Source organism: Perissodus microlepis, chromosome 16 (genome assembly GCF_051167445.1).
Source record: "Perissodus microlepis isolate ML-2025 ecotype Zambia chromosome 16, ASM5116744v1, whole genome shotgun sequence".
In the NCBI taxonomy this organism is placed as follows: Eukaryota; Metazoa; Chordata; class Actinopteri; order Cichliformes; family Cichlidae; genus Perissodus; species Perissodus microlepis.
In genome coordinates, this window is record NC_140476.1 from 34,471,720 (window position 1) to 34,486,833 (window position 15,114).

General features: G+C 43.1%; 1 protein-coding gene across 1 annotated transcript; it reads right to left on the bottom strand.

Annotated features, from left to right (window-relative positions):
- Positions 1-1,292: 1,292 nt before the first annotated feature.
- On the bottom strand, positions 1,293-12,560 carry LOC146371295 (uncharacterized). Its single transcript, XM_084907827.1, has 15 exons — positions 12,478-12,560; positions 11,007-11,093; positions 7,769-7,881; positions 7,515-7,556; positions 7,397-7,423; positions 7,231-7,302; positions 5,512-5,577; positions 5,262-5,288; positions 5,142-5,186; positions 5,003-5,038; positions 4,842-4,922; positions 4,166-4,262; positions 2,931-3,040; positions 2,253-2,372; positions 1,293-1,950 (listed from the first exon to the last, which is right to left on the bottom strand). Exons 2-15 carry the CDS (start codon positions 11,080-11,082, stop codon positions 1,933-1,935), a joined length of 930 nt encoding a protein of 309 aa, XP_084763953.1. The 5' UTR covers positions 11,083-11,093; positions 12,478-12,560; the 3' UTR covers positions 1,293-1,932.
- Positions 12,561-15,114: the final 2,554 nt, after the last annotated feature.

A 15,114-nucleotide genomic window follows, 5' to 3' on the forward strand; every position in this document is an offset into this window, starting at 1 on the left:
TTTTAAACAGGCTGTATACATTTCAATGGGAGCAACAGGACGGTCAAATGTCGCTGATTTTACTACAGGAGGACGGATTGTAGGGTAGTTTTACAAATCTCACCTCAATGTGACAATCATAAGTTTGACAACTGTTTTGAAAATTGGAAGGGTATGTATGTAGGGATGGGTATCGAAAACCGGTTCTTGTTGAGAACCGGTTCCCACTGATTCAGTTCCTTGGAATTGTTTGCCATTTTTGCAAACGATTCCCTTATCGATTCCAGTCGCCCCGAATGACGTCACCACGTTGCGGAGCGTCATTTACCTGGCAGGAAACATGGCGGCTCAAACGCTCAAAAGTTTGGTCATACTGTACGAGAACGGATGACAACAGGGCAACTTGCAATACTTGCAAAGTAGATATTTCATTTAAGGGAGGAAACACTACGAATATGCAAAAGCATTTGCTCACAAAACACGCGATGACCTTAAATGAATGTCATGTTTTTAATTCGCTCCGGACTCGTGAATCTCAACCCAGCAGCAGCGGTAACGTTTGCACGTCCTCTCCCGTTAATGCGGCAGGTAAATAATCAGCTAACAGTGCATATTATGTTAGCGCGATCTGCCTTATTACAAAACCTGCCATTACTGTGCATTTAGGTGACCATGATGAGACAGACAGAGTCTGGCTCAGATGCTGGCAATTCTCGCTGCAGTTTACCGGTAGCGTCTCCTTTCAGGCCAGGATAGACGAATGTCACCGAGCAGTGACTCAGTTTGTGGTCAAAGGCTTGCAGCCATTTGCCACAGCAGATGATTTTCGGTAAGTGAATGTGTTTAATTGTAGGCAGGGACATTACTGGATATTCTTGTGTAATTGCTACAGAATAATTTATGTTATACTTTGTTATTGCTACAGGAGAATATTTATTTTATTATTTTACATTTACTATTTTTTTTTCCTGGGGACCCTGTGACACCCCATTGAAGAGCCATAGGCTGTGGATCTCTTAAGATCTCACTGTTGGGTTTGTAAGGCCATGTTACTCCTAAATTTCTATCTTGTTCAAAGAGAAGATATAAAACAAAGTTCTAAGCTAATCGACCTTAGTGTTCTCCTTTTTTTAAAAAAAGAATCGATAAGAGAATCGATAAAGAATCGAATCGTTAAACAGAATCGAAAATGGAATCAGAATCGTGAAAATCTTATCAATACCCATCCCTATATGTATGTAGGTGTGGCTGCAGCTCAGGTGGCAGAGCAGGTTGTTAATCGCAGCAAACAAACAAGCATGTTCACAACAAGGTAAGACAAAGTAATTGTTTTTATTGAGCTCCTTGTAGGAGGTGGATCACTGCAGCATCACAAGAAAGAAACACTTTCATTTTGGTGTGTTATGATGAAGACTTGTTTAAGTGCTTTTAAATGATGCATGCATAAATCATCAGTTGAGACAAAAGACAGGCATAGCTTCCAGGTCTGGAAAGGTAAACGATGCAGGAAAATTATTTTAAGTGACTTCTGTTTGTGTCTGTGAGGAAATGAGCCTCCTTACTCTGTGACCTCAGGAGAGTCACACAGTACAGTCCTGATCACGTTATGCTTTCAGTTGTCGGATCTTATCAAATATAACATGTAAACTTTGTAAATGATGGTGATTACTAAAGTTAGAAATGCTGCAGGGGTGATCCCGAGGATGTTCAGTGACCAACAGTCTGTGATGGACAATTAGACAACGCTGATGATCCTTCCCTCACTCATCAGGCCACAACACCAACTTGGTGGTGGAAAAACCTTTCAGCTCGAGCTTTCACAAAAGGATATTTATAGGTCATATTAGAGTGGTCACATAAATCCAAGGGAATGCTTTTAAATGTTAGAGGAGCTGGTCAGACGCTGCTAATGGACAGCTGAGGTTGGAGGTCTTGTTCAGCTTCAGTATGCCGTCAGTGTCGGGGATCCTGCTGCTCCATGCAGGAATGAAAACACACAGAAAAGAAGACACTGTGACTGTTAATAAAGCCTGCCCCCCCACTGTTGATATATGGGCTACACCGATTTGTGCTTGTTGCCAAAATAAAAAAAAAAAAAAGAATAATCATTATCATAATCAATAATAATTTAAAGCTTCAGTATGTGGAAGAAGAAATACTCAAATCGTGTGTTTGTGTGGAGAGAGCAACACAGAGACTCTTGATTCAACATCAGACAGTTGTGTATTGTGTGTTGGATCTTGTGTTTCCATTCGATTGTTGCTGTGTGTTACCAATACGTTGATCCACTGAGACTCAGTGTAGATGTACAGAGCCTTTTTGTCTGTGCGAAGCACCATCACATTCTCGACGCGCAGCCTCCTCATCGCTTTCTCTCCATCCGCAACAAACACCTGCAGAGTGACACATGAGCCTGCTGAGGTCAAAAGGATTTGTTTACACAACGGTACAAAGTCCAGGTCTCCAGCTGTTTTCCTCGTCATGACAACTGGTCCATGAAAACATTTATAGCTCCTGTGTTTGGACCAAGGATTACTGCCACTTTGATTGACAGCTGTCACAACACGAGCAGTCATGCAAGAATTGCTTTGTTTACAAATTAGAAATTCGATTACAGCATAACTGAACATGTAACTGAACAAGCACATGAACCTCATGGCATGCAGAGCTATTCTGTGACTTGTTTAAAGCTTACTGGTGGCAGTGGTTTCAAAATGAGGAATCCAGAGCTGCTGGGTCATCATAGCTACAATCACATTTTATAGAAGGTCTATGGTAAGCTAGCATGTGTGAATTCTGGTCCATTTGTCTGTGTTACTGTGGGTGTGCTGCTCCACACTCTTTCAGATCCAATAAAACAAAAGTCTTGCTTTAAAAAATGCACTGGAATGAGATGGCGTAAAGATTACTCCCCAGCAGAGTAAACAGTTTAACCAGAGTGTGACACTGACCGTGTGCACGCTGTCCACCAATCGTTGTGGGCTCTGAACCTGTGAACAGTTGCATGTGGCTGGAGGACCTGGGTTTCCTGTTTCTCCCTCCATGCCTGGTAGGATATACACTAAGAAAACACAAGGCATAATCAGCTTTCTGCCAACAATTTTATATTTGAAGTTGTTTCAACAAGGCCATCAGGTCACAGCTTTATCCTTTCTGGGTATGTATGACTGCTCCATGCTTGCGTCGTTGGCCTGAACGACATTGCCCTATTAAATAATGTGTAAGTAAGTAAAACTTTATTTATATAGCACCTTTCTACATAAAAGATCAAAAAGTGCTTGACACAAGGATGACAAAGTATAAAACAGAAACAGACAAAATGCAGTTCTAAAAAGAAACTACCGAGTCCACACATCTTACGCTCAGTGGGAGAGAGTTCCACAGTCTGGGAGCCACAGGGGCCAAAGCTCTGTCTCCCTCAGTTCTCACCCTTGTACGCTGAATAACAAGTAGGCCCTGATCACATGACCTCAGGGAGCTGCTGGGGACACAGGGCTGCAGAAGTTTAATGATGTAAGCTGGTGCTTGTCCATGAAGAGCTCTGAAGGTCAGAACCAGAATCTTGAAATGGACTCGATGGGGAGCCAGTGCAGCTGTATCAGCAGCGGTGTCACATGTGAATACTTCGATGTTTCGGGCAGAAGCCTTGCTGCAGTGTTTTGGATAATCTGCAGACGCTCCAGGAAGTTTTTGTTTAAACATGTAAACAGTGAATTACAGTAGTCCAGTCGTGATGAAATGAAGTGTGAACTAAAGTGTGGTTTTATACCGATTATTATGCTGCATGAAAGGATTATTACAGGTTATATAAACCTGCAGCATTAAAATGGTTCTTGTGGCTTTAGTGGTTGTGCAAACATCTGGAAAAAACAATGTCACACAATAAGGCGTGATCAAAGAAACAAAAAGTAATTACATACATTTTTATACAGTGTAGAGATGTAGATGGGAGTATTCTCTGTAATATAAATCATTACATTACAGAACATAGTTTCTTTAGCACAGTTTCATGCCTCCCTGATGCTGTCACTGTCTAAAAAGAAGTTCCTAACCTCAATCAGACTTCTCTGGTGAAATGAAATTTAAATACAACTTTATAAATCTTCATCTTCTGTACCAATATCATGACTATATATTTATATGCACTATAAAGTAGATCAAAACTGATAAACGTGTTGTCACAAACCTTGTCCAGGAAGTCCAGGTTCTCCAGTCTGACCATGACGCCCCGCATGACCAAGATGACCTTGAAACCCTTTGAGCCCACGAGATCCCTTCGGCCCCTGCACACAGTGATCACTCCATTCATTTGGTTTGCATGCAGCAGACAAACTGAGGTACAAACTTCTTACATTCAGCTATATCCTATTAAAGGTAACATCCCATCAAGCAGCAAATGTCTGTGGACAGTGAGAGGTAAGAAGTTTCACATCAACAAAATGATATTTAGAAAATAGGTGCCTTTTTAAATATACGAATCTGCTAAGCACTTTTTCAGATGTAGAATTCATATAAACAGTAGGTGTGTGTGTGTCAAAGGATGAAGTCGGTACAAAGCTTCACGTTTAGTAGACGTTTAGTAGACGCCTACCTCACAGCTAGCTTTTGTTTCAACAGGCAGCTCTTTAAACAAAAAGGCATAAGTGCAATGGGAACAATATCTCTCACACACACACACACACACACGCACACACGCACGCACGCACGCACGCACACACACACACACACACACACACACACACACACACACACACACACACACACACACACACTTGTGTGTCATACTTCCAACTCTAGCACTGCCAACCCCTTGCAGGGTTTCCCACCATGCACACACTCTGTGTTTCATTCTTCGTGCCTACCGTGCTCCCCCTGTCCCCAGGCTTTCCTCTGGATCCCTCCTCCCCCCTTTTCCCTGCAGCGCCCCATTGGCCTGGGTCTCCCTGCACCAGCACAACAGAATGGCCTTAACATACTGCACAGCCAGAGATTTTCACTGAATGTGTCTCAGCCAGTTCTTCACCTTCTGTCCTGGCTTTCCAGGGATGCCACGCTCCCCCTGCAGAGACGCACAGATTCATCAGCCAAGGCAGTCACATAATGTCTAACAGGAACAAATGCAGGAGCAATGCTTTTTCTTCTTTTGATTTTGATTTCTTCACCTTCACTCCCTTCAGGCCTGTTTTTCCTTTGACACCTTTATCACCCTGAACAATAAAAATAGCAAGTGTCATCGGAACATATGTATAAATGTATAACAGTAAAAAAAACAAAACACTTACACTGAATCCTCTTTGCCCCTTATTGCCCTACATAAACACACAAAGGAGCTTCGTATCAGTAGTATTACAACAAAATACAAATGGGAAACTGCTGTTTGGTTTCCAGACAGGAGTCGGGATGAGTGTGAATAACATATATGTCTACATGTGGGCAGGACGAACTCATCTATTCAGCACAGTCTTTAATGTAGTTTATGGGATGTGTCCTAAATCAGGTAGTATATACTATGGCTACTGGCCTTTAATGTACCTTCATCATCCCAGGAGTTCCTATATCTCCATACAGGCCCCTCCAGCCTCTGTCTCCCTTCTCTCCCTGTGGAAACATTGACTCATATCAGCTCATATTTTCACTGTGTAAACATTTAGACTTATACATTGTTTCAATAAATGGAACATTGATGATGTCTATCACATCTAATATTCTTAAAACCTATAACAATGGTAAAAGGAAACTAAATACTGATGACGTCTGGCTTTGGATGGAAAGGCGACTGATACACCTGAGAAATCGAGTTAGTGATATGTTTTCTATGCTTGGTGTTTCCTGTAAAAACATGAAACTTTGCCCCTTTTTAAAGGATGACTGTGGCGGGGGCGTGGTTTGCTGGCCTGCTGCAGAGGAGGGGTGACACAGTGAACTCTCTGGGTGGCACGGAGGCGGGGAGGCAACAGGTGTACGGGACAGTGTTAATGAGGGAGACGTCTTTTTGTGTGCCCACAGTGAGATGGAGCAGATGATGCTGGGAGGGAGTGGCAGCGTCCGAGTGCCAAAAAACCGCAGATTATTTCCAAAATAAAAAGACACTAAGCATAACCCGTGTGTGTGTGGGTCCTGTGTCACAATGACCTAAACTGTATAAGATGAGTCTTTTACACTTATTGAAAGACCTTGGTGTGCACAAGAAATAAAAGGTAGCACAAGCATTACAACCATGATTAATAACAAAATCAACCCTGGCAGCCAACAGCAAACCAAGAACAAATGCCCCCACCCTGTCTGTCCGTAAATGAAGCTTTTTATTTTCATCAGGGACCTCGGGCCAAAGAAAAAAACCCTGAAGTGCCTCAGTGTCACGTGCAGGGTGCAATGTGAATTGTATTGGGGCAATTGTCATTGTCAGTCCATCTGCGCTGTAACTGCAATAATTCAATCAACCGATTCACACTACAACCTGGTTTGCCTCTTATCTGTAGTTATTTTTATTTTATTTAATAACTGCACAGCACTCTGTTTATAGTAACCATTGTCCTTAATGTAAATATGTAAGTAGCAGCCTCGCCTCTGTCAGTGCGCCCCAGGGTGGCTGTGGCTACAATGTAGCTGCCATCACCAGTGTGTGAATGTGTGTGTGACTGGATGTGTAAAGCGCTTTGGGGTCCTTAGGGACTAGTAAAGCGCTATACAAATACAGGCCGTTTACCGTTTATTAGTCATAGCTTTACAAATAGACTTTATTATTGCATAAACGCACACCTCAGAGTTCTTAGTCACACAGTCGCATTACTGAAAACATGAACTTTGTGTTACACAAAGAGTTTCTTTTTCATTTTTTCACCACTGTTTCAATTCCCTGCAATTCTTTATTTTACATGTTAGGTCTCTTTATCCATTACTTTTACACTCCTGACAGTTCAGTTTTCGTTACAGCGCCAAATCACAACAACAGTCACCTCAAGGTGTTTTATATTGACCCTACAATAATACACACAGAGAAAACCCAACAATCTTATGACCCCCTATGAGCAAGCACTTTGGCAACAGTGGGAAGGAAAAACTCCCTTTTAACAGGAAGAAACCAGAACTTCTTCTTTTCTCCTCATTTTAGTTCTTTTTAGCTCTTAAATTAAATAGTAATTTCTGTTTTTATTTGATCAGAGCAAGTCTTTCCTTGACCTTGTAGTGACCATGTAGTGACCATGCAGTCAGTGTTGTGGTGTATGTCTGTATGGATGGACTTTGTATAACCTTTTGACCTGGCTGTCCCATGGCTCCTTGCATTCCACCTTCTCCCTCTGGACCTAACACACCAAGCTGACCCTGAAATACACTCACAGTTAGCTTTTGCTTTCATGACGTCTTACATGCAATATGTATGTGCCTGAAAAGATGGGATAACTGTCTTACACTGTACCTTCGATCCTCTGGCTCCCCTACAGCCCTGCAACAGTAACAGTACCATTACTGTAACAGTACATATGGCGGGGGTGGGGGGTGGGGGATTAAATATGTAAAAAGATGGTCCTGCATACTTTTTCTCCTTTAGGTCCTGTGATGTGTTCTGTTATGTCAACCTGGAGAGTTACAGAGAAATTACAAAAAATGAGTTGTTTTACTTCATGCTTCAATTCTCACACCTTTTCTTTCTTTGAATGAATCAATGTGGGTGCTACAGGTTGGGCTAAAGGCTAAAGGGTTTGAAACATTTATTCCTGAAGAAAGTCTTGAAGGAATAATTTTAAAACCAAGCTAATTTGTGGGTAACAGAGAGGAGGGAGATCAACACCATTAGCTCTGCTTTCCATTTGATTGGAGGAAACATAGGTGGTGGAAGAGGAGGAGTGATGAAGACTTCACATTTTGAAACTGACCACCTGCTGCCTCTGCTGGATGGGAATCCTGCACAGGCAGAGAGCACAAAAATCATGTTAATTACTGTGTTCCCTGTGCATTCTGGGAAAGGAGGGCACTGAGATCAATCAGATCTATAATCATGACATAGTGAAGGTTTTAGGCAGTATGTGAAGTGAAAAACACTTTCTAAAACAAATTACTTAATTAAATCTTGTGTTTTGATTCTACGTACCATCCATGACATCATGTTATCCAGAGTGATCCTATGATCAAGGCTCTGTGGCTCAGACATTAAATATTGTGGGGCATTGATTCTTGATTTGTATATTTCACTGTCTGACTTGTCTGCACAGCAGTCATGCTGCTGCATGCGCAGTCACCAAACACCTTTCCACTCTTTATTCTCTTCATAGCGGCCCACACTTCCTCCTTGCTAATGCCCTGCACAAGTGTGGGCCGCTGTGAAGAGAATGAAGAGTGGAAAGGTGGTTGGCAGATTTCTAGGAGAGAGGGCAGCAGACCTTTTAGGCTTTTTAACCAGACTGTTCACCACAGTCCTCATGCCCGAGGAAAGGAAAAGAAATGTACTGGTACCCATCCCAAAACGTTGATTCTGTTCATCTGGACGTCTTCAGTGAGAGAAACACGGCACTCATCCAAGAGACCTTTTCAGTCTCAGCTGACTGCAGGTTTCAATCTTATAAACAGTACATTTGCATAATGACTGAAACCAGCACTACTGAATGAACAATGGGCTGGGAGGTCAATTCATTGATTATTAAAATGTAATGTCAGTCAGCTGAGACTGAAGGAGTCACTTGGATGAGTGACGAAACATTTGTCCCACTGGAAACGCTGCATCCAGATGAACAGAATCAACTTTTGGGGTTTACTTACCTGGATGACTGAGCATGCATTAAGACACTGGAACTGATGTTCAAGAGCAAGGGTGATATGCAGAGCTCTAGTAACTACACAGGGATAAAGTTAATGACCCATACTATGAAGATAAAGTAAAGTGTTGTGGAAGCTAGGCTGAGAAGAGAGGTGACAATCAGTGAGCAGCAGTGTGGCTCCTTATCAAGAAAGAGCTCTATGTGATGTTTGCTTTGAGAGTGTTGATGGAGAATAATGGAGAAGGTCAGAAAGAGTCTCACTGAGTCTTTGTGGCTCTCAAGAACGCAGATAATAGAGTGCCAAGAGAGGAACTGAGGTGCTGCATGAGGAACTCAGTATGTGAGACACACACAGGACACAGGACAGGACATGTACAAGGACAGCGAGATAGTGGTGAGGTATACGGTAGGAGTTACAGATAAATTCAAGGTAGGGGTGGGATTATATCAGGGATCAGCTCTGAGCCCCTTCTTGTTTGCTGTGAGATGGACAGGCTGACAGATGAGGTCATGCAGGAGTCTCTGTGGATGTGATGACATTGTGATCTGTAGTGAGAGTTGGCAGAAGGTGGAAGAGACCCTGGAGACGTGGAGGTATGCAGTGGAGAGGAATGAAAGTCAGTAGAAGCGAGGCAGAATACATATGTGTGAATTAGGGATGGACCGATCCGGTATTACGTATCAGTCCGATACTGACCTAAATTACTGGATCGGATATCGGAGAGAAATAAAAAATGTAATCCGATCCATTAAATATTACGAAAGCACCTCACAAAACTTGCCACATGGCGTAACCCACATCTGAGCAGTATGCATCACGTGATAGAGCGGCTGTGGCGTGCGAGACCTGTCGGCGGTCTGGTTGAGCATTTGGAGCCTGCATTTCATCTCCGAGGAAGTTACCCCAGAGAGAAGTAAAGCAAGTGTGTAAGTTCATGTCTGAATGTTTGTAAAGCATTTTAGCGTTAAGCTTAACAACCGATATATGGAGCGACTGCCTCTCCCTCCCTCTCCTGCTGCTACTTCATTCATAAAACTGATCAATGATCAGCTGATCGGCTCTTCTGTCGCGACTCCGTCTCTCTTGTTTGTTTTTGGCCCACTTTACACCAGAAAGAGGAAACCAGCGGATAAACAATTTAAAAACACACTATATCGGCTTCATATTGGTATCGGCAGATATCTAAATTTATGATATCGGTATCGGACATAAAAAAGTGGTATCGTGCCATCTCTAGTGTGAACGAGAGGGAGACAGGTGGAAAGGTGAACATGGAAGGAAGAGAGGTAATAAGGATAGATGAGTTTACATACCTGAAGTCAGCCGTCTAAGGCAATAGACAGTGCACAAGAGTGGTCAAGAAGAGAGAGCAGGTAGGGTGGAGTGGGTGGAGATGAGTGTCAGGGCGATTTGTGACAGAACAATAGCAGCAAGAGTGAAAGGGGAGGTTTACAGGATGTTAGTGAGACCTGCTATGATGTATCGTTTGGAGATGGTACAGAAGGCAGGGCATAAGATGTTAGGATTTTCAGAGTGAGCAGGATGGACAGGGTTAAATATGAGTGTGGTGGGGCGTGGTCTGCGGTGCCGTGCGGACGCACCTGCATGGCATCTGCAGGTCACGGCCGCAGTGTTAAATCACGGAAAAGCAGGGTTATGAGTGGTCTTGTGGTGCGATGTGCGGCTGGCAGCTTGGGTGCTGCAGCCGGTGTAAATAAATGGCTCAAAATTACAATTTGTGGTCCCGCCATGACTTATTCACGCCACAATGAGTTCATCACAACAGTTCTGCCTGAGCAGTTTGGAAACAAAGGGGCAAGGCTGAGATGGTTTGGACATGTACAAAGTTGCACAGTGGATATATTCAATAAAGGACGTTCAAGATGGAGCTGCCAGGTAGGGGAAATGCTCATTAACAGACAGTTACTTCAATATTTTTGGTTAATTTGGCATCTCCGGCCCCAACTCAGCTCTCTCCTTCACCAGGCTCAACACAGAAGTGTTTTCAGCCTCCATGCCTCCATGCACAGACATATCACGTTGACCAAGGAGGTCAACGTGATATGTCTGTGTGGCCCCTCCCTTGTTCGACCACACCACCTAATAGCCAATATCCGCTACTTGTTGTGTGACCACGAAGGGCCCTTGCCATTTGAAGTATCAATCACATCTTAATGGTTTAATCTGAAACTCACTGAGGTGGGTGCTTTACCTTAAGAGGCAAGAAAGTGTTAGTGTTTATGGACTTAACTGTTATCCAGTGTTTGACTCACTTGTTGTAATAGAGGAAGCAGCCGACGGGAGGCTGCTTAGCAACGCAGTCCATCCTAGGATCAGCTGAGTCAGCATCTCAACACTTCCTGCAACCACAAATCATGACCACTAAGGAAAGTACTGTTTCCCTCTGTGGTCATTTAAATATGGCTTCATGTCTCTCCTTCCGAACCAACACCCACCCTCTTTTTCTATCAGGTGGGAAATCTGATGAGGAGACTAGCAGAAAGATCCATGAAACCATCAGTGATGACAGATATGTAATTAATAATTCAGACACAGCATGAAAGACGGGTTTCAATGGGTTGCAAAGCTGCTTGGAGATCCACACCAACGTCAGGCAACGGATGTGTGTGGGCCCTGAGAGCAGATATTTTAGGACAGATGGCATGAATATAATTTGTTTAAGTTGACCTAATATGAGACAACAGTTTAAAGAGCAGAAGCCTCATTTATTATACTTCAGATCAAAACATTTAATCAAATGACTGTAGTGTAAGTCAGATCTGTCTTTAGACAGGTGCACATGTGTGTGGTCTGCATGTGTGTGCATGTGTATGTGTTGTGAGATTATTATATTATCTTATGCCACGTTAGACCCCCAATTAAAGATTGTGAAATCATTATGTAGTTTTAGTTTGCATTATTCTCCTGACTTAGAAGAAGGTGAAACTATTACACTTATTAAACTGAGTTGTATTACAGTAGACTGCTGATTTATTGTGAATGAATGATATTGTTTTATGATGCATTATACTGCTGAGGTATAAGAAATACTGTTTTCAGAGACCTTATTTGTCTGACTAGAAAAGAACAGGACATACTGCACAGGAAGCCGAGGTCATAACTTGGGCTCACTGAGAGAGAAAGAATGTGGATGTTTAGGTTTTGTGACTAGGTGGAGGAGGGGCTGAAGCTATAAGAATGTGAGGGACGCTCAGACACTTCGAGATCAGGCGGACACCCTCCCGCGCTCATCTCCCATCCGGATGGTTTATGCTCAAAAGTGTTGAATTGTATGGAATAAAATGATTGTTGATTGAGCATTTATACACCGAGTATTGTCCTTCCTTCAGCCCAAAGATCAAAAGAATTGGGAGGATTTAACAGTGTGCACGAGAGGCAGATTTAGAACTTGTTCGCGTCACGCTTCAAATAATTCACCCTTCGCAGTTGTGACTCTTCCAGCTCACAGTGGAACTTAAGTTTTCTTACCCTGGACTCGGCTGCAATGCCAAACACAGATTACAAACTTGAAGTTAAATAATCTGAAAGACCTCCAATGCAGGACCGTAGTCCCTCCTCTGTAAACTCTAAATTAATAAATGGAATAATAAATGGAATTTATTAATGTTCTTGTGCTGTTCATAAAACCCATTAAATAATGGAGAAGAACTTTTCCCCTAATATGTAATTAAGTATAAGAGTTCAGGTATGTTCATGCATTATAGTCAGTGTAGCGTGTCTTACCTCAGTGCTGTTTCCTGCTCAGTGCCTGGGAAAGCTCTAGTCCTGTACTGGAGATGTTTGCTGGAGCTGCATCTCTTCCTGGTCATGGTCCAGCAGAACTGCAGCCCAATCTGCTATGCTTGCACGTTCAGTCTGGCTTAATCTCAATCAACTGTGGAAATGCAATGCAGCTTCTGGCACTGCTTCACAGGAATAATCAGATAATTACTTTAACACTGAGCCAAAGAGGAGCCTGCTGATCAGGACACATGCTGTGGAGGATGAAACTTTGAAAGCAGTCTGTAGCACTTTCTGTCATAATATATTACATGAATATATCAGAGCCCCATCAGTGCTGTTCATCCTGCATTGCAGCAATGGTCATAGTGGGTAACTGAAATAGTTTAAGCACTTTTTGCCCTGTAGAAATCAGCTGATCTTTAGTGAGCCCTTTGGATAAATGTTTAGACCTTCGTACATTTCCGGGTGCGGGAGTGGGCTGATTAGAGTGTTAGCATTGTTCCCTCAGTGGTAGCACCACTGAGGGAACAATGGGTACTCATGGCCGTTGATCAGTGGTTGTTGATCAATGGTCATGAGAATTTGAATAATTATGATGAAGAAACTGACCTCCCAGCCCATTGTGCCTTCAGTGGGCTGGTTTCAGTCATTGTGCAAATGTCCTGTTTATAAGTTTGGGGAAACCTGCAGTCAGCTGAGACTGAAGACGTCACTTGGACGAGTGACAAAACGTTTGAAAACGCTGCATCCAGATGAACAGAATCAACTTTTGGAGATTTACTTTCCTGGATGATTGAGCGTGCATCAAGACATCTGAAATAAAGCTGATCCATCTCTGTCCTCACACACTCGGGATCTGAAGTTCTACTTTTACATCTTTCAGTTCTACAGTTCTGCTGACATATGAGCTGTTTCTTTGTGAACATACCTCATTAACAATTATTCAGACAGTGTTTTTAAGCTGAATATTTGCAACAAACTCAGTAAAAAAAACAACAAAAAAACCCACAGTCAGTACTAAAAAATGAATCAGTGGAAAAATTAAACACACATGTTTACTTACGCTGCCAAGTGGGAGTAGTTGGTTTCAGTACATAAATATTGGGCTTTGGTATTTAATCCGTAGTTATTGGTGAGACTATGGTGTGATTATTAATCACTGTATTCAAAAGTGAGTAGAGGGACAGGGTGGCTTGCTTGGCTCCTTTGGGTGGCGCTGTCACTTGGGTCATGTCCAAATTCATGGGCTGCATCCTCCTGAGGACGCATTTGTAGACCGATTACGTCACAGCGACGCGCCGAAGGCTGTCCAATTTCGTAGACTCCTCCCAATGCAGCCGACAAATGTGTCCTCCTTTTCCCTGAATTTGAAGGATGGGTCGGGTGTGTCCTTCGTGGCCCACCATATCCCAGAATTCATAGCGCGGCCCAGCCAAACTCCAGTTTCCAACAATGGCGGCCACTACTAAGTTTTAAAATTACTCTTATTAATCTTTCTGGGTCACAAAATAAACTTTTAACATATTTTCAGGCGAGAAACTAGCTGTGCAAACTTCAAATATCTGCTCGGTTTATCAAGATATCGCATATTTGCAAAAGTGCTTCGACGTTTTCGGAGACGTCTGCTACCCACCAGCTCAGATCACCGCGGACTTTCGCTGCTCGGGTTAAACGTAATATATAAGTCACTTAGACAACCTAAAATGTTATTGTTGGGCTTTTTTCAGTGTTTTGTTTGTTCGTGAGTAAATCGGTTTGGCTGAGATTAAAGTTATTAGATTAGATTAGTTAAAATAAAACTTTATTAATCCCCTGGGTGGTTTCCTCCTTGGTTTTTACACAGCTGACTAAACGTCAAACAGAAAACTGATTAAACAGAAGTGTGAGACAGTCGAGAATTTACGCCAGTGTCCTGTTATATTTTAGATAGCAAGGAGCAGACGGCTGAGTTTATTAAACTCCACCGAGACAGCGGTGGCGCTAATCAGAAGGCTAGACCGTCCAATTTCACAGCCGTTTACTTCCGGCCTACCCGACCTTCTGAGGACCCGGCCCACGTAGACCGCGAAGGCCGGGTCCTCAGGAGGATGCAGCCCATGAATTTGGACACGACCTTGGTGTTAACTCCGTAAGATACATTCTTTTTTCATAGTATAATCTTCACGTGCTTCATCCGAAGCACACTTTCTGTGTACTCACTACCTAATTTATAGCCAAAGTATTCACTCACTGTGTCTGTACTGTTTCGCTAGCTTAGCTTAGCTCGTAGCCGACTCGTTAGCACCATGGCTACTTCACCTGTCCCTCCTGCACTTTCTTGCTCATTGTGTCAGATGTTTAGTTACTCCTCGGCCTCCTTTAGCAGTAATGATACTTGTAACAAATGTAGCATATTTGCAGCTCTGGAGGCCAGGATTACTGAATTGGAGACTCGGCTTCGCACCCTTCATTCACCCGTAGCTAGCCAGGCCCCTGTAGCTGGTGCAGCCGAAGATAGCGTAGGCCCCGCTAGCTGTTCCTCGGCAGACCCCAAGCAGCTGGGGAAAGAGGGCGGCTGGGTGACGGTGAGGAGGAAGCATAGTCCTAAACAGAAGCCCCAGGTACACCACCAACCCGTTCATGTGTCTAACCGTTTTT

Bases quoted from the DNA above. Each gene is read 5' to 3' on its own strand.
- LOC146371295 (XM_084907827.1), bottom strand. From the start codon at position 11,082: ATGCTGACTCAGCTGATCCTAGGATGGACTGCGTTGCTAAGCAGCCTC. The intron at 7,424-7,514 runs GTATGCAGGACC...TTACTGTTGCAG, and splicing joins CAGGACCTAAAGGAGAAAAA to GGCTGTAGGGGAGCCAGAGG. The intron at 5,187-5,261 runs GTAAGTGTTTTG...TTTATTGTTCAG, and splicing joins AGGGGCAAAGAGGATTCAGT to GGTGATAAAGGTGTCAAAGG.